Source organism: the organism of the source record quoted next, unplaced genomic scaffold (assembly GCF_019419815.1).
Source record: "Pyrus x bretschneideri cultivar Hongxiangsu unplaced genomic scaffold, Pyrus_bretschneideri_v1 Contig6, whole genome shotgun sequence".
Taxonomy (NCBI): domain Eukaryota; kingdom Viridiplantae; phylum Streptophyta; class Magnoliopsida; order Rosales; family Rosaceae; genus Pyrus; species Pyrus x bretschneideri.
In genome coordinates, this window is record NW_025999798.1 from 4410791 (window position 1) to 4432306 (window position 21516).

Below are 21516 nucleotides of genomic sequence, written 5' to 3' on the forward strand. Positions count from 1 at the left end.
AGGAATGATCGATATAAATTGTTAAAATGACAAAAAGTCTCTGACATTTGGATACCAATCTTAGATTTTTCGAACTTTACGTGCATTGTTACCTTTCGAACTCAATTTTATAGCTTTTTTGGTTTTTGCTATGTTCCTAAAATTCGAACTCAACGTCACTTTTGGCATGGTAGACCTCCAGTAGGAGGCCGCACGGCATGCTATTAACTCAATGCTAGAGCACGCGCCTGATAATTGCGTCGTTGTGAACTCAAATCTCACTTTCCCGTAGAGTGGAAAGAAATGCCCAGAAACTTACGTATTTACTGAGTTTAAAGACCTTTGTGGGAAAGTTACTACCTAAGTAATAAGAGTTCAAGTAAAAAAAAAAAAAAACAACAAAAAGTATAATGTAATTGAACAAATCTCCAATGCACACACCAACTTCACTCAAAGCTTGCCAAAAACAGCTTTGATTGTCACAAGCTTGATCCCTCTCACCCAGAGCTCAGCCATTTCGATCCCACCTTCACACACAAAGTGCAGCTCCTTGTGCTTTGTAGTCACCACATGGAACAGCCCCGGCTCGTCAGTGTCGAATTTCCTCCGGCGGTTCCATCTGAACGAGTCACTAGCCCCGACTTCCGCCCTCCTGCAAATCACATTTCTCTTGCTCGACTTCCCCCACTGCAAAATCCCGGCAGCCCCAACCATTTTCAGCACTTTTCGATGTGGAGATCCTCTACCGCATTTTGTGTGCTTCTTCACACGACTCCCACCAAGAACAAGGCTTCTTGCAAGCTCATCCAATATCACGTTCTCTGCATCGTTTTTAATCCCACTTTTCCTTGCAAGTAAGAGGGCTGTCTCGTGTCTTGCATTCGCAATGTCGCATTTTGCCCCTGAAGTAATCAAAAGCTCGCACAGCGTAGCGTGGCCTCCTCTTGCTGCTAACATCAATGGAGTGTATCCATCGGCATCAGAAGCATTCACATCAGAACCCCTGCTTATCAATGTAAGAACGAAATCTGTGTCGCTGTGCTGTACTGCCTGATGTAGAGTCCCACAAAACTCAATAGGACTATCAAGTACCTTTTGAGGTGCAGCATTCTTAAGAAACAACTTTTCAAATTCTTCACTGCTTTGGTTTGTAACGAATAGTTCCATCACCGTCTGACCACATTTATTCTGCAGGTTTATGTCAGCCCCAGCATTGATAAGCAATTTGAAAGTTTCCAGGTAACCACCCTCTGCAGCTATCATGGCAGCTGAGTATCCCTTTTCATCTTGCTCATTGAGATCAACGTCTGCTCCCTCAATCAGTTTCTTCAAGGCCTCAACATCGTTTGCTTGAGTCACAAGCATTAGAGGAGAAAATATTGATGCATCGCTTGATTGAACAATTTCACCAAATCGAATCACGTCTGCAACTGCTTGTCGGAAGCCAAGAGTCCACCTTGCTGACTCTGCTATTACGCTTGCGCTCTGACCAGCAGAATTCACCAGGCCAAAATCAGCACCGTCTGAAGCCAGGATTTTAAGGCATTCCTGGTGTTTATATCTAGCACAGGTCATTAGTGCAGTTTCTCCAGATTCTGTCCGAGAGTTGATATTGCACCCAGCACTAACCAATCGTTGAAGAACCTTATTTACTCCAAGTCGTGACGCCATGTGAACAGGGCAGTCAGTTTCTGAATTTGTTGTCTTAATTGGAACTTCTACATCAGCACCGCAACTTAACAGAACCTCTACCGCTCTTTCATTGTTACATAATACGGCGTGGTGAATGAGAGTCCTCCCAAAGTGAGGAATGTTAGGAGAGAGGTGTTGCAAGAGCATGCGCAAGATAGCACCGCTGGCTTCAAAATACTCCACAGCACACCAGGTCACACTGTAAGCCTCGGCTAGTCCTGCACCCACCCGAATCTCTTCTCCTGTATTTACATCCCAGGACCAGCCCCCAAGACTCACTTTTATATCTGTTCTGGCTCCAGCCTGTTATTCGTTCCATAAGGTACACAACGTTAGATAGAAGTGCATAACCATAAAGGTACGCATACTAGCCGATGAATTAGGGATAAACCTGCAAGAGGAGTCTGACTACAGAAATTTGCCGGCTAACAATGGCGGCAACAAGCGCATTACAGTACACATTAGTGTATAGAAATGGCTTGGACGATTGAAGCAACGCCCTGTCAGTTGCATCCGCATCCACCCCACACTGCCACCAATCAATAGCATCACTGTCATGGAACAAAGCTTATATGTTCAAGCGATTAAAAAAACACATACACTTTTGGGCGACGATAACCTTGTTTGTACTTCACACTTAATTATGTTGTCAATATAGTTTAAGGATCATGTTTTCGGCAATGCAGACTCAGGTTATTCCTACATAAGCATTCTCAGACAAGCCCTAATTGAGACATAAAACCACGATGGATTTTTCGATTAGTCTATGATTAAAAGTTACCTTGATGAGTGTGTCAACTACATCAACAAAGCCTCTGCAGGAAGCAGAAACAAGAGCGTGCACCGCCACCTGAGGGCGGATCATGTCAGATCCCATGAGCATCTCGGCGGACCTAGCCCTCCCCAAGTAGCTTGCCTCCAACAAGGCCTCCTCACATGCCTCCTGAGACGCACCGCCATTGATGAGCACCTCCAGTATCTCCAAATGCCCCTCCCTTACTGCTGCTGTTGTTGCATAGCCTCGGAACAGCTTTTGATTCACATTTGCTCCATAACTCTGTCACGCGAAAATTTACAAAACTAAAATTAGAGAAATTCGAAGTTCTTCGCTTTAAATTTAAGCAAAAGAGAAATTATAATATGAATTTAATAATTCAAATATTTGCAAATTTGCATGAATTACGTTACCAGGAGCTTCCTAACGAGCGCCAAATTCCCAGAGTGAGCGGCGAGGAACAAGGCAGTGATCTGAGTCTTGAACTCCTCGTACTCGACGCGAACCTCGTGCGCCGACTCGCCCTGCGCCACAATCTCCGTCTTCTTCGACTTCAAGCACACCGTTCCGACAAAGTTCACGTCCACGAAAGGATCGCCCAGACACTCCCCCGCCGATTTCGAGTCGTTGTCGTGCGCGGCGTCCACCAACCGCTGCGAAACCTCGGCCTCGTAGTCGATCGGAAACACGTGCGCGTGCGCTTTCCCGCCGGACAGGTAAGCCGTGGCGGAGCTCCCAAACACCGTCATTTCCGAAACGTTTCGTTTTGCGGAACCTCCGAAGAGTGAAACGTCTGGAGAGCTTCGTGGTTGGTTTTGTGATTGGGTATATAGGTGGAGAGAGAGAGCTCTGTTTTGGTCTGCTTATACAGTGGGTTGGAATTTTGGCGGAAAAGGCATCTGATCCTTTTTTTCTAATCCACCGAATCAATGTTTTATGCTATTTAAATTTGATCAAACTGTTACAGTTATTATATAATTTTTAAAATAAACTTATGTTTGTAACCGTTGAATCAAATTTCAATGATACTGATTTACTGATTTAATGAATTAAAAAGAATGGATCCGAAAAAATCTCTTTCCCATTTTGGTGTGAGAGAGATATTAGAGAGAGAAAGAGAGGGAAGAGAGACATATGTCCTCTTGGGGTTGTGTACCAAGGTGACCAAAATATATTTGACGATGACTTGATCTTGTTCAACAAGTTTTCTTCCTCTTTACTGAGTAAATATTTTCTACCGCTAAAATCTGAAGTATCTCACATTCTGAATGGTGGAACTAATTATTAGTGAGGTTCAAAAGAATTAAAGGCATTTCCGTCCAACTTTAATTATAGTAAAATATCATACCATCGTGTTATTAATCTACTTAAATGAGTAATGAGCACGTATATTTATTTATTAATATTATAATTGGAGTATGTCAATTATATAATAAATTTATTTTATGACTCGTGTATCAATTACATTGTGTAGCGGTATGATTGTTACGCTTTGAAATGTGCTTGCTAATGTCCAGCTCCAAATCATTCTTGTTTTCATCGTTCTGATTTGGGATTTTTTTCATTCTCTTTAGCCTTTTCACACAACGTTTGCTGTTTGCTGGCACAATTATTAGAATTAATGGGTGAGATCATTTGTCTATCAAAGAGAATGGGTGAGATCATTTGAATTAAATCTTTTTAAGGAAATGATTATCCGAATTCGATACAATCAATTAGTTTTATAGAAGCTATCTAATTTAGTATGAGTTTTTATTTTATTTTATTTTATTTATTTATATTAATTGACTACAACAACATGTTGGTAATCAAAGAAAAAATAGGAGGGAATGAGTAGAATGATGATAAAAATCATTCTGAGATTTCAAAGGACGACCTTAAACTAATAAGGTTCCACATTTTGTAACATCCCACATCGTCCAGGGGAGTGATTCTTAAATGTATATTCACATCTCTACCTAGCACGAGGCCTTTTGGGAGCTCACTGGCTTCGGGTTCCGTAGGAACTCCGAAGTTAAGCGAGAAGGGGGCTAGAGCAATCCCATGATGGGTGACCCACTGGGAAGTTGCTCGTGAGTTCCCAAAAACAAAACCGTGAGGGAATGGTAAGCCCAAAGCGGATAATATCGTGCTACGGTGGTGGACCGGGCCCAGGAAGTGATCCGCCCCGGGGCGGGATGTGACACATTTTGTGAGGAATAGGAAAAATATCTATAGTACACAACCTTATTCTTATTTTGCAAAGAAATTGTTTTCACAACTCAAGTTCGTGACCATTTTCGGTAAAAAAGAAGTAACATTTCTGTCGCACCAAGACTCATCCTCTCACTTTGAAATTTTATAATAAAAAAATGAAAAAAAATCCCATATCAAAACGATCGAAACAAACAAAGAAAGATTAGTAGCTGGACATAGGCAACCAAATTGGATTATTTTTTTATTTCACAGAAATAAAAATAAAATATTTTGTAACGGAAAAGAAAATTGGATTATCCATTTGTATTGAAGGAATCATAAATGAGATTCAGATGTCCTTCTAGGCGTTACACGTGATCAACATATTCATTACAATTTGAACCGACTTTAAACTATACTGATTTATCGTGATTCAACCATCAACTCAATTTCTAACCAACCCAATTTGTGTTGCTTAATCGAATAACTGGCCACCCACAAATACAAGCTACTACACACGCATGCCACTAAAAAGTTGCATATTTTGTAATTTAAGTGGTTAATTTTATTTATCTTTAAACCGAAGGTCATAAGTTTGATTTCTCCTTTTTTCTACTATTGTATCAAGAAAAGGGTTACATATATGTGAGCTTAGTCGACCCATTAGGAAAGAGTAATGCTAAGTAAATTAATTTTTTTAATTTAATTTGTAAACTATGTGATGTATCACCAATAAAAGATCCGCGTGTTAATCAACACTTTAACAATAATCCAATCATCAACAATCACGTCATATAGTTTACAAAATATGTTTAAATAGACGGTATTCCTAACATTATCCATTTGAGAATATATTTTTTGGATAAAAAATGCCAACGAAACCATGTTTTTAAACCAAATGATGGAACAATTGATAGTTGTATTTCATTTTGAATGATTTAAATAAAGAATTCAACTATCAACCGTCATCATGTAGTTTATAAATATGATCTAAAAAAATGACCCGAAAGGAACAGTTAAAAGCAATGTTAATATGAATTTTTCTGTTGTCCATCCAATAACAGTATGATTATGAACATGATTGTTTTTTACGAAAACAATCTCAAGCCTAACTAAACTAAAAGTCTAAAAGTGATTATCGATACAACCAAATGATCCTCCTTAATTTCATCGAGATAATAAACCCTAGACTTTCCATGTCCCCACAGTCCAACAACTTGAGGTCTTCTAAAAGCCGGATTTGGCCTGCATTTCAAGTGCTCTTGTTCTTGTAATGTAGCCACAGTTACAATAATATTTTCAACGATAATAACCCACCGTGATAACTTTATTAACACTAATCATATTTGGAATAAGACAGAACTTTATGATCTTAATTAACACTAATTAAATTCGGAAAAAAGACAGTTGGTTGCTTACTTGTTTTGCAGAAGTCGCTGTCTTGTCTTACAAGGTCACAAAATTGGTGGCCTGCCGCTTATCCCAGGTTAATTATTTGGTTAACCATAAGATTCGCTTAATTTGGGATTCGGATGGCTGCCTACTTTGATACTTACCCACTTAATTAGGGACAGGGTTCCAAACAAATGGTGGACTTATTTAGCTCACAAAAACACCCATCTCCAACGGAAGCCTAAAGTTCCTCCTTGGCTTTAGTGTTGATTAATTAAATGGAACTTTAACAAAAAATTTTCTATACTGTTCAGTTTAATGAAAAATTATATTTTTACACTAAAAAGTCAATCATAATACTATTCATTTTACCATTTATTTTGTCATTATCGTTAAAACTCAAAGTTTTAAGCTATTTTCATTAATTTTCCTTAATTAAATTTAAACAACCATTGTATCTCGAAATGACGTGTCAGCAATGTAATCAAGTTTACTCTTTTTCGTGTGGATGTCTATCATGCAAGTGAGAAGCAAATCGATAATGAAGAGCGCCAAACATATGATGTATTAGGTAACCACTGCATCGCACACTTTAAGTTATTAAAAAAACAAAAAATGAAACAACAATGTATGTCAAGTTTACATGGTATCTTATTTGAACAAGTAAATTATTTTCTTGTTCATTACACGAAAATTAGGACACATGAACAATCTTGTGCCGGATAAATTGATCTACAAATTTAGTTATGGTGCATTAGTTAACGGCATTGAGAGTGTGAATTGCACATCGGAGAATAAAGGAATTTGGGATGTGCTTTTAGAGAGCTGAACTATTTTTTTATATTATCAATTTGTTTTATGATAGAACCTCAAATTATTTTTTGACATTAAAGTCAAGTTAACCCAAGTGTTTAGCCCAAAAGGCGAATGTGCCTTCACATCATGCAATACGTGCTGTTCCTGTTTCATGCTTAAATGAAACTACATGTAAAAAGACGTATTGAGAATGTAAAATACAATAAAAAAATTGAAAAATCAAAACGAGTGGACATAATAACACTCTTTTTAAAAACCAACCCGTTCAACCCGAAGCCCACGAATATACCCATGATTCATCTAAAATTAAAAGCCCAACCCAATTGAAAATTTGAAGATGAAAAGGACGTAAAACTAGGACCACATCACAACCGTTGATCCATGGACCACATAGAAACAGCATTGCATCTACGTGTTATATAGCCTCATCACACATACTCGCTTAATCTCGACCGTTCACTACCGGCCGCTTTAAATCATCGAAGGTCCATTTTACCCTCTTCCGCATACCAGGTTTCGCGAGGTGGGGCTCCCTCGTTCATTTCCCAACCGAGGATTCTCTCTCCTTCTCTCCCAGTCTCGTTCTCGTCGATTACCTGATCCGGCGACGCATCAAGCTTCGTCCGCCGTAGCCCGCCATGGTACGCAGCCGACATCTCAATTTGCGCGCATTTCTGGCTGAATTTTAATTTTTTGAGCTTATCGTGCACTGCCCTAGGTTTCACATTCAGCTCCGCTTTTGTGTTTTCGTCAATCCGTCATTGTTTTATATGTTAATTTGTTATGAAATATTGGGTTTTAGTAGATCTGATATGGATTTTTCTTATTTTTCCCTGTCTCGTATCTGTTTGTTTGGTGGGAAAATTGAGGAACATAGCACGAAAGCGATAGAAAATTGAATTTTGAATGGGTTAGTTAGGTTTTCGATACGTTTTCCATCTCTCGTTAGCTGAGACCATCTTTTTATTAGGCTTGATTGGAGAATGGTTTTGACTTTAGGTTTCAAATGGATTAGGAGCCTTGCAGTCTATATATTTATCACCTCATTATTACCGTTTTTGTTTGGCTAAAAGCTGGTTTGAGATATAGTAGGGATTCGCCGCTGGATTCTTAGATTAATTCAATTCAGGGCCTAGGTTCAGTTTTGTGTGAGACTCTCTTCCAGGTCTAAACTTAAGATAGTTCTAGAGATGCTGAGTTGAAATGGGTAAATCACATGTAATTCGTCTAGCGCGGGTGCCCATATTGCCTTCTTCGTGGAATGTAGAATCTATAAGAAATGAATGTAGTGGATATGCCACAGCTTTGTTATAACACCAATGTTACATCATGGTTCCGGTTGTGTAATTTTATGTTGGATTTTTCATGCACATTTCTGAGAAGTTGTTTTATTTCAAGTGTATTTTGTTTCTTCTTAGCTCTGAAGAGTAGATATTACAGGCATAGGTCATTTTGAAGAAATAAACTGATCTGTCTTATTTTTTGTTAATTCGTAGGCACCCATCAAGGGTATACTTTCTCTGCAGAGAGCAGCTTTAGCTCGTCATCATGGTGCGAAGTGGGGCCTAGGGTTTAGATCATTTAGCACTCAGGGTGCAGCACCGTCTACTACTCCTCAACCTCCACCACCTCCCCCACCTCCTGAAAAAACCCATTTTGGTGGTTTGAAAGATGAAGACCGAATTTTCACCAACTTATATGGGTTGCACGACCCATTTCTCAAAGGTGCCATGAAACGAGGTGACTGGTTCCGAACAAAAGATCTAGTTATTAAAGGTGCTGATTGGATTGTCAATGAAATGAAAAAGTCTGGCCTCCGTGGACGTGGTGGTGCTGGTTTCCCATCTGGCCTCAAATGGTCTTTTATGCCAAAAGTATCTGATGGCCGTCCGTCCTATCTCGTTGTCAATGCCGACGAAAGTGAACCTGGAACCTGTAAGGACAGGGAAATTATGCGCCATGACCCACACAAACTTTTAGAGGGTTGCTTGATTGCTGGTGTTGGGATGAGGGCTAGTGCTGCTTACATCTATATAAGAGGTGAATATGTGAATGAACGGTTAAACCTTGTAAAGGCCAGAAATGAAGCCTATGCAGCTGGATTACTGGGAAAAAATGCATGTGGATCTGGTTATGATTTTGATGTCCATATCCACTTTGGTGCTGGGGCTTATATTTGTGGTGAAGAAACAGCTCTTCTAGAGAGCCTTGAAGGGAAACAGGGGAAGCCAAGATTGAAGCCTCCCTTCCCTGCTAATGCAGGATTATATGGCTGCCCCACCACCGTTACAAATGTGGAAACGGTGGCTGTTTCTCCCACCATTTTAAGGCGTGGACCAGAGTGGTTTGCCAGTTTTGGGAGAAAGAACAATTCAGGAACAAAATTGTTTTGTATTTCGGGACATGTGAATAAGCCTTGCACTGTTGAAGAGGAGATGAGCATACCCTTGAAAGAGTTACTAGAGAGGCACTGTGGAGGTGTGAGGGGTGGATGGGACAACTTACTTGCAGTAATTCCAGGTGGTTCATCCGTTCCATTGCTTACCAAGGACATATGTAATGATGTATTGATGGATTTTGACGCACTGAAGGCTGTCCAGTCAGGATTGGGAACTGCAGCTGTTATTGTGATGGATAAATCGACTGACATTGTCGATGCAATTGCAAGGCTTTCTTACTTCTACAAGCATGAGAGCTGTGGGCAGTGCACACCATGCAGGGAGGGGACAGGATGGCTTTGGATGATCATGGAAAGAATGAAAGTTGGTAATGCGAAGCTGGAAGAGATTGACATGCTTCAGGAGGTGACCAAGCAGATTGAGGGGCACACAATCTGTGCTTTGGGTGATGCTGCTGCTTGGCCTGTGCAAGGTTTAATAAGGCATTTCAGGCCAGAGCTTGAGAGGAGGATCAGGGAGCGTGCTGAGAAGGAATTGCTGGAGGCAGCTGGTTAAGTGCTTCTCTCAGGTTGCTTCTTGTATCTATCCTGTATTCTTTTCTTCATTCAACTCCTAAAAATAAGAAAAGGAGAAAAACAATACTAGTAACTTCAAACTAAGACGGTGAATTGTGTGAGATCTTGACTGGCAATGTTGACCTTAATATCAAGTTAAGAACACTCGGAAAACTAGGTGGATGATTAACTAGCATTCCTGTTTCTGTGTTTAGTGAACTTGATGAAATCTGTTACTCTCATCTTAGTATATTTAGTGTCATGGCCGAACCTTCTGGTTTGTGTGGTAAATGTTTTGCTTTTAGGGAAGCTGCTGGCAAATGCTTCTGTATGTTCTTAGGTACTGAAACATTTATCACTGGGTTTAATAAGGATTTTTGTGCTGTGTAGGTTAACGCTTGTAGTAGTTGAAGTCATGGAATAAAATGAAGCACGTGTCCCAGATTTCGGGAGGATAGGTGAATCGGGAGGCAGCTGGTGGTCCGGCTGCTATTGTTTGTTTTTGAACTGTATCAACTGTATGACATCGTTGTCCCAGAGAAACTATGATTCGTTATTGATGCGTCTGGGCTGGATATTTATGTTGTGTTTCCAGATCTTTGTTTTCCCTTACACAGTTGGAATTTTGTTAATAAATTTTTGTTTCTCACTTCCCTGCTTTATGTAATGATATGGATAGATATACCTTCATGAATACAACATGAAACCTCAAATTTACGGGTACGAAAACTTAAAGGGTTTTATGCATGCATGCTAGATTAGTAAGAAATTGCACTATAAAATATTCGACACGGGGATTGAAAATGCACTTCATGAGCATTACGAAGAAACACGAAACAAAGAATTTTCAACCCATCACTTACAAGTCCCTGTTAGTGTGGTCTTCATGCATCTTAAATCCATATATCTAAGGGAAGGTTTGTAGTAGGTGTTGGCAACAATCCCGGGCATATTTATCAACTTCCATTTTAGTAAAGTTGGGTGCCTTTCGTACAGTTTCCAAAGGACTCGTACCAAATTCAACAATTGTGCAAAATTCAAAAGGGTAAGTTGTAGGTTCTAGAAGAGTGACGCGTGGAAAGAAGAAATTTTGAGCTTCCCCAAATTCAACATTTCCCATTCAATGAGCTGTCTCTTTATTAGACAATGGCCAAAAGACAAAACAAAACAATCCTCGTGCTGAGAGTAAGTCAGAAGATAACTTTTGTGGTAAAAAAATTAAGATTTAAAAGTTTGGAGTAAGTTTGTTAATATTGAAAATTGAAAGTTACGTTAAATTTTTGCTAATTGTTAAATCATAAATCTCATATGAGAGACTAAAAAATAAACTTAGTCTAAAGTGATAACAATTAACGGAGAGTTGTATACGTGAGAGTTGGACAAAAATTTTGACTTTGGATCTAAATCGGAACGGCCTTCACCATAGGAGGGCCCAATAGAATGGCGCAACCCGTTGGCGTGCTCAAGCGGGTCAGACGTATGAGCCCAGATTGGATGAGGTGAGTGAGAGAGACAGTTCCTTTCCGAACAACGCGGTTATCATCCATCCTTTTCCGATTGTTCCTTTTTCCCCAACGACCTTTCCTTCCTCTTTCCGTATTCTCGCACGCCATTCCCCTTTCAATTTTTCACCTTCTGACGCAACGTACAACCTGAAAAAACATACACCTACACAGCCGAACCCAGACGCAGTCTCGCATTTCTTCTGCACTCCTCTCCATTCGCCCGCTGTAAGTTTACTCACATTCTTTCTTTGATCTCCATCAAACTGTCCTGCAATTCCCAGTTTTTCCTTCAAATTTGTTTCCATTGGTTGCATGGTTTCAAAATTCTGTTCGTCTTCACTGCTTTGGGATCTAGTAGGAGTAGTAAGTTGGTCTCTGCATCGATGCTCGGATACAAAAAGTTTTGATATTTGTTTTGTTTTTTTGTTGATTGATTCACTGCTGCTGTTCTCATCACCCCTTTTGTCCGTTTCTTTTTTTGCTAAGTTCTTCCGCAATTTTATATAACGCGGAGAGAGGTCAGAGAATTTGTCACCATTTTTTTTTTAATAATATAAAAAATAAGTTGAATGAGTGGGGTGGGTGATACCCAAAATTTATTAAATTTAAATCCCTCTCCACGTTTGTACTCGTTTTTTGTTTTTCATGGTCAAATCTTAAACTGCCCATTGTTTTTATCTTGCATTTTCTTCATTGTTTATTGAAGTTCATGAGGGTGCTTGCATCTTAGGTTATTGGTATTAAATTACATTCAAAAGGTTGACAATTTGAATATATTATACACCCCCTTTATTTGTATCTGATTTTGTGATGTGTGTATATATGTAAGGAGGTTTTATGGATGTAGAAGCATTGTAAGTTTGAAGCTGTTTCTACCCATCACAAGCTATCCGGGAGCTTTTCGTGACAATGGTTCTTGGGATCAGAGCAAAGAGCAGGAAGAGCGCGGCCGTTGATGTTGATTACCTCATCCATGTGCAGGAGTTAAAGCCATGGCCCTCAACTCAGGCTTTGAAGTCTGTTCAATCTGTCCTGCTTCAATGGGAAAATGGTGAGCAGGTTTCTGGATCGTGTATTTGCAATGTTGGTGATGGGAAGATCGAATTCGGCGAGTCTTTCACGCTTCCAGTCACTTTATATAAGGAGAAATCAAGAAAAAGTGCAGTTCGCGACTCTTACCTGAAGAACAACTTAGAGTTTTACTTGTATGAACCTCGAAAGGACAAGGGAGTTAAAGGTCAACTCTTGGGGTCAGCTGTGATCAATCTTGCTGACTACGGGATCATTGTGGAAACCAGAAATGTAAGCACTCCTCTGAACTGGAAGAAAAATTTTAAGAGTTCAGCTCAACCGGTTCTTTATGTTAGTATTCAGCCATGTGGTAAATCTGGCTCCAGCTTGACACCAAATAGTGGCTTGTCCAGAGAAGTGTCTCTGGAAAATGATGGAACTGAATCTGTTCCAGAGTCTGCGAATGATGGCAATGATGAGATTGCCTCTTTTACCGATGACGATGTTTCCTCGCATTCATCACGTACTGTAAACTCCTCGGCTATTGAGACAACAGTGAATTCATCACCTAGCGGTGAAAAGGTATGTGAAGCCATATTTAAATTTTCTTCCTTTTAGATCAATTTTCTTTTTTTCTTTTTTGCTCATTATTTCAAAATATGATTTCTCCAGTTGCATCTAATTTATCAAGCAGAATTAGATTTGTGGAATTTAATTTAGTTTCAGATCCATGGTGTATAATGAACAAACCACGTTGCTGAAATTAAGGCTTTCGAATACAAGTTCCGAGAACCCAGATAGTGTGAAGTACTTACACCATCATAATTTTCATACTCACTTGCATATAAATGTCCAAAGAAAACGACCTAATAATATGGTTGCAAACTTGCAACCATCCAGCCAATTTACTTTGGTTTGTCAGTTTCTTCTGCACTAATCAAATAGTGGACAGTAACTATCCTGACAATGTTTGATCTGATGGGTTGCTTTTCTTTATCTGAGCCAATTCGTTTGTGGATTTTCTGATTGTTTAACAGCCACATATATATTAATTTCAGAATGGACTAGAATCAACAATCAGTAAAAGGGCTTATGGGGAGCCTGCTGTACAGTCAATGGCAGCACCTGCAAGCACAGGGGTAACTCCAGTGGCTAAAGCATTCAAACACCAAAATGGAAGTTCATCTCCCCTGTCATCAATAGGCTCTTCCTCCATTCTGCTGAACTCTTCAAATGATCCTGCTTCCTTGCCTAACAGTTCAAAGGAGAGCTCAATGCCAATCCTTAAAAAATCGCTCACTCACTCTGTTCATTCAGCGTCTTCATCCTTTGGCTATCAAGATAGCCATCAAGAATCTGGGTACCATAATTTTAAGGACAACAGAATTCACATAACTCCATCTAACGGGAGTGCCAGAATGCATGAAAATGCTCAAGAACTTATCACGGGAAATATTGTCAGTACCCATGCTGCTGAAGGTGCATCCTCGAGTATGTCTATTCAGGAGGACACAAACTCCACATTTGCAAGCAACGCAGATTCACAAGCCCTTCGAGAGGATGGCCATCTCCTAATGGCGAATCAATATTCTTTTGATGACAAATTAGCTTCCAGATTTTCACAAGATCCTACCAGAAAGCAAGTCAGGTTAAGAAGTGAAACTTTTACACCTGGCAGGAAAGTTGTTGGAGTTCAGGGAAGTAACGCTAAAAGTAATGAACTAAAGCATGTAAAGTCTGTGCAGTTACCTTTAGTATCAGCTCTGAACAATAGACAGTCAAGCAATAATGAGTTTCTCGAAAAGTCAAGGGAAGCTGAAACTCCTGAAGATGCTTCTGTTCACGGTTGGATTAGCTCAACAAGTGAAAGTGAACAAAAAATAGTCGGCTTTTCCGATAGCAAAGTTGACTTGGAGTCCACAATTGAATTGCTCAAAGAAGAACTGAGAGAAGCTGCTGCTGTTGAGGTTGGCCTTTACTCTGTTGCCGCTGAGCATGGGAGCCACACTAATAAGATTCACGCTCCTGCTCGGCGACTTTCTAGGTTCTATTTTCATGCTTGCAAAACAAGCTCGCGAGCTAAGAAGGCAAATGCAGCAAGAGTTGCTATCACTGGACTAATCTTGGTTTCTAAAGCATGCGGAAATGATGTTGCGAGGTACTAAGCTAAATAAATGGAAAAGAACTCACCATTATAATTTATTGGCCAAGAAATGATGCCCAAGATGAATCCAAATATAATACATATATATATATATATATTTATTTTTGAATGGGTGTCAAAAATGTGTGTCCCCTTATCCCAATTATTTTGATGGTCCAAATCAGTTGATACTTTGTGTCCTATAAATCTTCCAGGATGCAAAGATATTTATCTTTTAGTTTCACACTCCACTGTTTTGTTGCCAATGAACAGGTTGACATTCTGGTTGTCAAATTCAATTGTGTTGAGAGCTATCATCAGCCAGACCTTATCCTGCAATAAAATTAGTGCTGAGGGGGTTTTGAAACCAAAGAATGGGTTTCCTCCTCACAAGGAAGAGAACAATAGCACTGTTGAAAGTTTCGATGATTGGGAAGATCCACAGATATTTATGGCAGCTTTGGAAAAGTTTGAAGGATGGATTTTCTCCCGAATTGTTGAGTCTGTATGGTGGCAGGTAAACCCATATTATTTTCAATTTTTCTTCATTATTGGCATTGTCATCATCTCTTTTCATTATTTCAGTATTGAGCTCTACCTACAAGAATTTAGCCTAGATAAGAAAGTCCTTGCTATTCATTACTGATACTGTATCTTGTTTTTCCCTCTTCAGAATATGACTCCATATATGCAGTCAGCAGCTGCAAAGGGTTCAAGCTCAAGGAAAGCCAATGGAAGGAGGCATGGTTTGGGTAGTCATGAGCAGGGTAACTTTTCTATGGAGCTGTGGAAGAAGGCTTTCAAAGATGTCTGTGAAAGGCTTTGTCCTGCAAGAGCTGGTGGACATGAGTGTGGCTGCTTGCCTGTGCTGGCTCGTTTGGTAGGTTTATGCATGTGTGTATGTTGAGCTTTTCACTTCACCTGGAAACTCCTAAAGGTTATCATAGAACATTGTGCGTGAGTGTATTTGAAAACTTGGTGCAAATGCTATAGGTGGCCAGAACTACACCACCGATGTTTAAAAGAAAATATATTGTGTTTTAGTTTATATATTGAACTCCTGGTGGAATTCCAGTACTACATTAGAGTGAGCTTTTACTACTACATCATGCTTCCAAAGTCAATTAAAGATCTGTCGCACGGTTTTAGTACTTTCCTCAAAATTTATGCAGACCTATAGATTGCTAATCTATGGTTTTTCAGGTAATGGAGCAATTAGTGGATAGATTGGATGTGGCTATGTTCAATGCTATTCTTCGTGAAAATGCTGAAGAGATGCCCACAGATCCTGTGTCCGACCCCATAAGTGATTCTAAGGTTCTCCCTATTCCAGCTGGAAATTTGAGTTTTGGGGCTGGTGTACAGCTAAAAAATGCGGTGAGTGTGGACACTTCATTGTGTGGGTTATTAGTCACATATTGGTTTTTTGGTTTCTGCTGCAACTCTGTACTACTGGTGAAAAGGCAATCTTTTATTTGTGAAGAACTAGTAGTCTTGCATTTCATTGAAGGAAGGATTGTGCTTGTCTTCATGACCGCAGATTGGAAGCTGGTCCAGATGGCTTACTGATCTATTTGGCATCGATGATACTGATGCTCCTGATGATAATACTGAACTCAGTGATCACAAGGGACAAGAGCGTGAAACATCCTTTAGAGCTTTCCGTCTTCTTAATGCTTTGAGTGACCTCACGATGCTTCCATTTGATATGCTTCCAGATAAATCCACCCGGAAAGAGGTAAATACTGGGTTTGTGTCCATTCCCCACAGTTAATAAAAAAAAAAAAAACACTGAGTGTATAATAACCCCCTGCCATTTGTAATAATCATTGTTTCATTGATTTCTGAAGGTATGCCCTACATTTGGTGCATCATTGATCAAGAGGGTTCTTTACAATTTTGTTCCGGATGAGTTTTGCCCAGACCCAATTCCCGAAGCAGTTTTTGAGGCTCTTGATTATGAGGTAACTAAGAGGCCGTGTAGTATCTCCACACATAACCCTCCAGCTTCTTTACTGAACTGCACTCCTGTATGAATGGTGTAGGACTGATTATATATACTTGATTGTTTATTACTCTAACTGGCTATCCTCTGAACAAGAATCATGGACTCGGGGCAGAAACCCTTATCTTTGTAGGGTTTAATTTTGCATTAATCTGTTTCACTCTTTATTTATTTAGGAGGATTCGGAAGCTGAAGCAGAGTTTGCTGCAAGTTTTCCATGCAACGCAAATCCTACAGTGTATTCACCACCTCCAGCTGCTTCACTACTAGGCATTATAGGAGATGTGGGAAGTCCAACTTTCTCGAGGAGTGGGTCATCAGTGCTCAAGAAATCGTATACAAGTGATGATGAGCTTGATGAGTTGGATTCACCGATGACTTCAATCATCATAGACAATTCCCCGTTTTCTCCCAGTCCATTGGCAGCCTCAAAGCCGAAGTGGAAGGGTGGTCGGAAAGCTGTCAGGTATCAACTCCTCCGTGAAGTTTGGAAGGATAGCGAGTGATCTTCCCTTTCATGTACGTATCTGATATACTTGGGAAGGTTGTTCAATTTGGGGGGCTCTCTTACTTCACGCTTGTACATAGATGAGTATTTATACAACGGTACAACCATATGAATGTTGGAACAGTTTGTTCCAGAGCAGTGGCTATCGGGTTAGCGGCTGTAATCAATAGGCTTTCATGGAAGCCTACTATTTTTTTGAATAATGATATACCTAAGCATAATCTCGGTTTCCTTGTCTCGTTGTCTATGGACTCGAAACATGGGAGCAGGCGTTTCGTCTATGAACGACTTATGCAAATGCTGAACGATTCATTCGAACTGACTCTTGAGGATGTTTAAGAAAGTAACCGCTTCTCGAATGAAATAGTTAGAAACAGAGCAGCAGGAATACAGTTCAAGAACTTCAGGCTACAGTCGCATATGTGTCTGGTTATCCTTGTTTGCACCTGCAAATACCCACGACGAAAGTTCATGAGCCGCTAGCTGAGCGGAAGAGAGACAAGACGATGAAAAATATACAAAAACCCGAGAAAGAAACCAAGCAAGGAACTAGAACCTATTGTGCCTTCTGGTGCATATAGTTTTTCCAGTTAACATATGAGTAGGGAATGAAGAAATCTTAGAAATATATGAAGAAAAGCACTTGTACAAAAAGCACAAGGAGTTCATCTAATTACTCAAGTTAGGAACAACAAATTAACAGACATCCAAGAAACCGAAATTTTCCATTCTAAATATTGAAGCAAATCAAAACTTTCGTAATCGAAAACTTTCGTTACCAAGCAGATTTTCCAGTTTCGACATCGGTTGAATTCAGATTAAGAAGTTGACTAAACAAAAAAAAAAAAAATGCCACTTATGACAGAAGAAACGATGGATGTTCTTCTTTTTGCTTCTTGATTTTGAAGAGCAAAACTGCAATTGGATCTCAGCCGTTGAATGAGCTCACATCTGATCAGACAACACTTCCTCCACAGTCCACAGCTTTTTGCTTCCAAGAATCGAATTCGATGCTTTTTATTTTGCCTTTTTCAAGTTTCAAACCTTCAACCAACTACCAACGGCTAGGAACCCGTTACGCGAGTCATTTTTCAAGCACACTCAAATCACGGCGTAAAGTCAAGAGATCTTTCAGTGTGCTAAAAATACGGTTCGATATACAAACTTGAAAAAAAAATTCTGACCAACTGAAATATTTCTCCGTAACGTCTATTCATATATGTAACATGTGTCAACCATCCAGAGAACTCTCCCGCTAAAATCATTAGGACCCGCTCGTTTCCCACTGGCAGCGCGCCAAAAAAGAAACTGCGCCCCTTCCAAACAATTGGTTTTGGGTTCTTACTATTATCAGGTGCTTTCAAATTTAGAGCAGAAGACTTCTCTTTGACATACATATAAGGCCGAACCCTTGACCACTTTTCACAAAATGGATTCCCGGGCATCCTTGGCGTCCCAGGTAACAACATCGCGTTCGTTTTCATAGAAATTCTCTTTGCTCTCGCTCTTTATCGAAAACATGATATTGTATTGATATTGATAACAATGTGCAGACAACATGTCACTGCGTTTTATTTGCAATAGTGATATTGATGCATTATCAGTGACACGTCGACAGTCTCTTCAAGAACTGAACTATTATTTTTCATATATGTCAGCATTTGATTCAATATTTTGGCATGAAGTACCATTTTTCATGTACATGTCTGAATAAATTTGGAATTTCTCAGGAATCAACAACACAAATCAACATGATCAGTCCCAGAAAACGCCCGTTGCACACTTGTGCGGTTTCATTTTCATTGGTAGCTCATAGAGCCTTCACCATAGCCCAAGGTCTCAATGGACCGCTAGGGTTCATAATAAAAATTGCAGCCAGACTAATCACGTTGGCCGGACCCTTGGCTTATGCCTTGAAATACCAATGGGTCACAATGACAATCCTCTCATTCATCGACGGTCGAATTTTAGCCCTTGAAGGCATGATCGAGAGATTTTACCCTCCTTCACACATTGTGTTCGATAAGATCGACGACCTTGTCCAAGTCACCGAATCCCTGCCTGGAAAATTCGACAATGCTGTTAGCAAAATCCCTGCACATTTCCATCGCATTTCATTTTTCGATTGGACGTTGGTTCGTGCCATTTGGCTGCTGAATTTTGTTGTGGCTACATTGACTAATTACTGGAGAAAGCCAAAGGGTACGAGGGAGAAGGAGATTGAGGTTGATACAAGCAGCAATATTGATCGCAACTGCGAACCAGAACCAGGTTCGGTTCATGAAGCCGACCGGTCTACACCAAATTATAATAAGATTAATAAGGGTAATAATTTCTCTTCTCCGCGTAAAGCTGTTACTTACAAGGACGTGCTTCTACAGAAGGGAACAAATAAAGGAGGGATTGGGAAAAAAGAAGAGAATAAGGTTAGTAACAGGGAAGAAGTGGAGAGTAGTGTTGCTGATGACGATGAAAGTGAAACCAACTCTAGGGATGATCTCATCGAATTGTTCGAATCGTCGTGGCTTATGACATCGCCGGGAAAAAATGATGAAAATTACGCGCCACGTTCTGTTTCATTCGCTTTTTAGCAAAAGTAGCAAGAATTTAATCACTCTTCCATGAATAACAAAAAATATGCAAAACGAATGTTGTTCTTCAAAAAGGGTATATTTTTGCTAGTTTTGTTAATGTGAAACATTAAAGTAATTTTTAATGTTTTAGAAGGTAAAATATATAGATACGAAAATGGCAGTGTGGTTTGGCTGTCCAAATCTATAAACCTTGGGAGTGAGTAGGATTTCTTGTGTTATGGTAGAGAACCGAGCATCAGTTGGTTCTGTACTTTTAGTTTTGGCAATATCAAGAAATGCAATGGTTGTAAATAAAATGTTACATTGTTGTGGAATTCACAAAATCCAGTGCGCTCTCAAAATTTACTGCACAGCAAAACCTAATTTTCTCTTGCATTGTTCTCATTAGCACTTAATGTTTCTTAGCTCTCAAACGATAGAAATTTAGGATACGAATACATCTTTTCTCTAGGGATATGTATATATATGGATGGGGTACCGCTAGAAACACCAAATATGATCATACTTTACTCACATAAAGAAGTAGAATGTAAGGTTTGAGTCTTAATAATTAAGTACTGACACATTATTTGGTGAATAAATTAACGCGCTTAATATTTTCAGTCAAAAAGTCTACCTGTTACTGTTAATTAACCTGGGGTACTGTAGCTCGAAGAAAATGAAGCCTATGTATTTGAATTCTTAACCAAAGGACATGAAAAACACGGAGAACATGAGTAATGTCTACAAAGGAAAAGTACAAGAAGAACACGAAACAAAAGTAGTTTTTGCCACGAGTCCATCATGTTGAGGAGCCGGCGGCTGCTTAATATTACTTAAGCCGAAAACCCACCAGGTAGCAATCAAATTCAAAACCCACCACTCCTCCATCCATCATGTTTCCTATTTGGATTGACATTTGATTGCTGAAGCGTACAACGTGAAAAGTAATGGCGGATTTAGGAGTTTTTTACTGGGTGGGTTAGTTTAAAGATTTAAATTTTTATAAACAAAGAAATTTGATATTGTATTTTTCACAGTGTCAGCTAGCTTAAGAAAATTTCATAATTTGAGTCAAAAATTTTCGTTATTAAACAAATACGTGTTAAAAATCCACACGTGTACATGGTTGTACATGTACAAGAAGTGATGAGAAAAAAGATGTAAGAAAAAAGATACGGTTTGTAAACTGTATTATATAATTTTATATAATTAAAACGAGAGAATTCAGATTAGTGACTAAATATATCGTAGATTACATTAAAAAATCAATAAAAATTACATGTAAAATTTTATTTTTCACCAAAAGCTACTTGGGCTATAAACCAGGGTAGCCCTTAATGTGGCTCCGCCAGTGGGCAAAGGACGATAAATACTAAGTTTGTAATGCTATGTTTTGATTTGTATTTAAAGACAAATTATCAGAGCTAAATACCCAGTTTTATTTTCAAATAACAAACTTACTAAGTGTTCAATTATAAGGCACAAAACATAAAAATTTATACTTGTGAATGGTAATTACCCGTGCTCTTGCATTTCTTTCTTCCAAATGGGTGGACTTGTACAAAGACAATTACTGTTCAGAATGAATAGTAAGGACAATTTTATTGTCCTTCCCCTTCAATTACCGTTGCCTTCCACTAAGACCATCTCCAACCCTTGGCCTAAAACCTAAAATTTTTAGCCTAGAAAATTTAGGTTTTAGCCCAGAAACAGGTTTTTTGCTCCAACCCTTCTGGCCTAAAATTTTAGCCCTAGATTATTAAAGAATGAATTTAAGCTATTTTTTTTAAATTAACTTAAAAAAAAATTATGTAGACTATCCTAATTTAATTTTATGAACATTTTAACCTAAAAATATTTAAATTCCGATAAATTTAGAAAAATCACTAAATCAATACATGAAACTCATGAAACACTACGGAAGAATATGAAAATCATGATAAAGATGTATAAACACAAAATCCATGAAACACACAAAACACACAT

At 39.1% G+C, this 21516-nt stretch overlaps 4 protein-coding genes across 6 annotated transcripts; 3 read left to right on the top strand and 1 right to left on the bottom strand.

Annotated features, from left to right (window-relative positions):
* Positions 1-283: 283 nt before the first annotated feature.
* LOC125471563 (ankyrin repeat domain-containing protein 50-like) lies at positions 284-3337 on the bottom strand. The gene is made up of 4 exons (XM_048572121.1): positions 2860-3337; positions 2453-2728; positions 2063-2200; positions 284-1974 (listed from the first exon to the last, which is right to left on the bottom strand). Exons 1-4 carry the CDS (start codon positions 3193-3195, stop codon positions 430-432), a joined length of 2295 nt encoding a protein of 764 aa, XP_048428078.1. The 5' UTR covers positions 3196-3337; the 3' UTR covers positions 284-429.
* A 3975-nt stretch (positions 3338-7312) lies between these two features.
* Positions 7313-10431, top strand: LOC125471512 (NADH dehydrogenase [ubiquinone] flavoprotein 1, mitochondrial). Its single transcript, XM_048571973.1, has 3 exons — positions 7313-7470; positions 8326-9796; positions 10173-10431. The coding sequence occupies exons 1-2, from the start codon at positions 7468-7470 to the stop codon at positions 9781-9783; spliced, it is 1461 nt and encodes a 486-aa protein (XP_048427930.1). The 5' UTR covers positions 7313-7467; the 3' UTR covers positions 9784-9796; positions 10173-10431.
* Positions 10432-11356: 925 nt separating this feature from the next.
* On the top strand, positions 11357-17189 carry LOC103961496. 3 transcript variants are annotated; one of them, XM_048571911.1, is made up of 9 exons: positions 11357-11512; positions 12117-12880; positions 13357-14456; positions 14715-14958; positions 15115-15321; positions 15645-15818; positions 15982-16179; positions 16292-16405; positions 16623-17189. In XM_048571911.1, the coding sequence occupies exons 2-9, from the start codon at positions 12197-12199 to the stop codon at positions 16950-16952; spliced, it is 3051 nt and encodes a 1016-aa protein (XP_048427868.1). In that variant the 5' UTR covers positions 11357-11512; positions 12117-12196; the 3' UTR covers positions 16953-17189. The 3 variants fall into 3 exon arrangements, with proteins under 3 accessions (XP_048427868.1, XP_048427869.1, XP_048427870.1); XM_048571912.1 differs by having other exon boundaries at positions 11361-11512; positions 12120-12880; XM_048571913.1 differs by lacking the exon at positions 11357-11512 and adding an exon at positions 11534-11650.
* A 1139-nt stretch (positions 17190-18328) lies between these two features.
* On the top strand, positions 18329-19886 carry LOC103961511. The gene is made up of 2 exons (XM_048571429.1): positions 18329-18413; positions 18685-19886. Exons 1-2 carry the CDS (start codon positions 18384-18386, stop codon positions 19543-19545), a joined length of 891 nt encoding a protein of 296 aa, XP_048427386.1. The 5' UTR covers positions 18329-18383; the 3' UTR covers positions 19546-19886.
* Positions 19887-21516: the final 1630 nt, after the last annotated feature.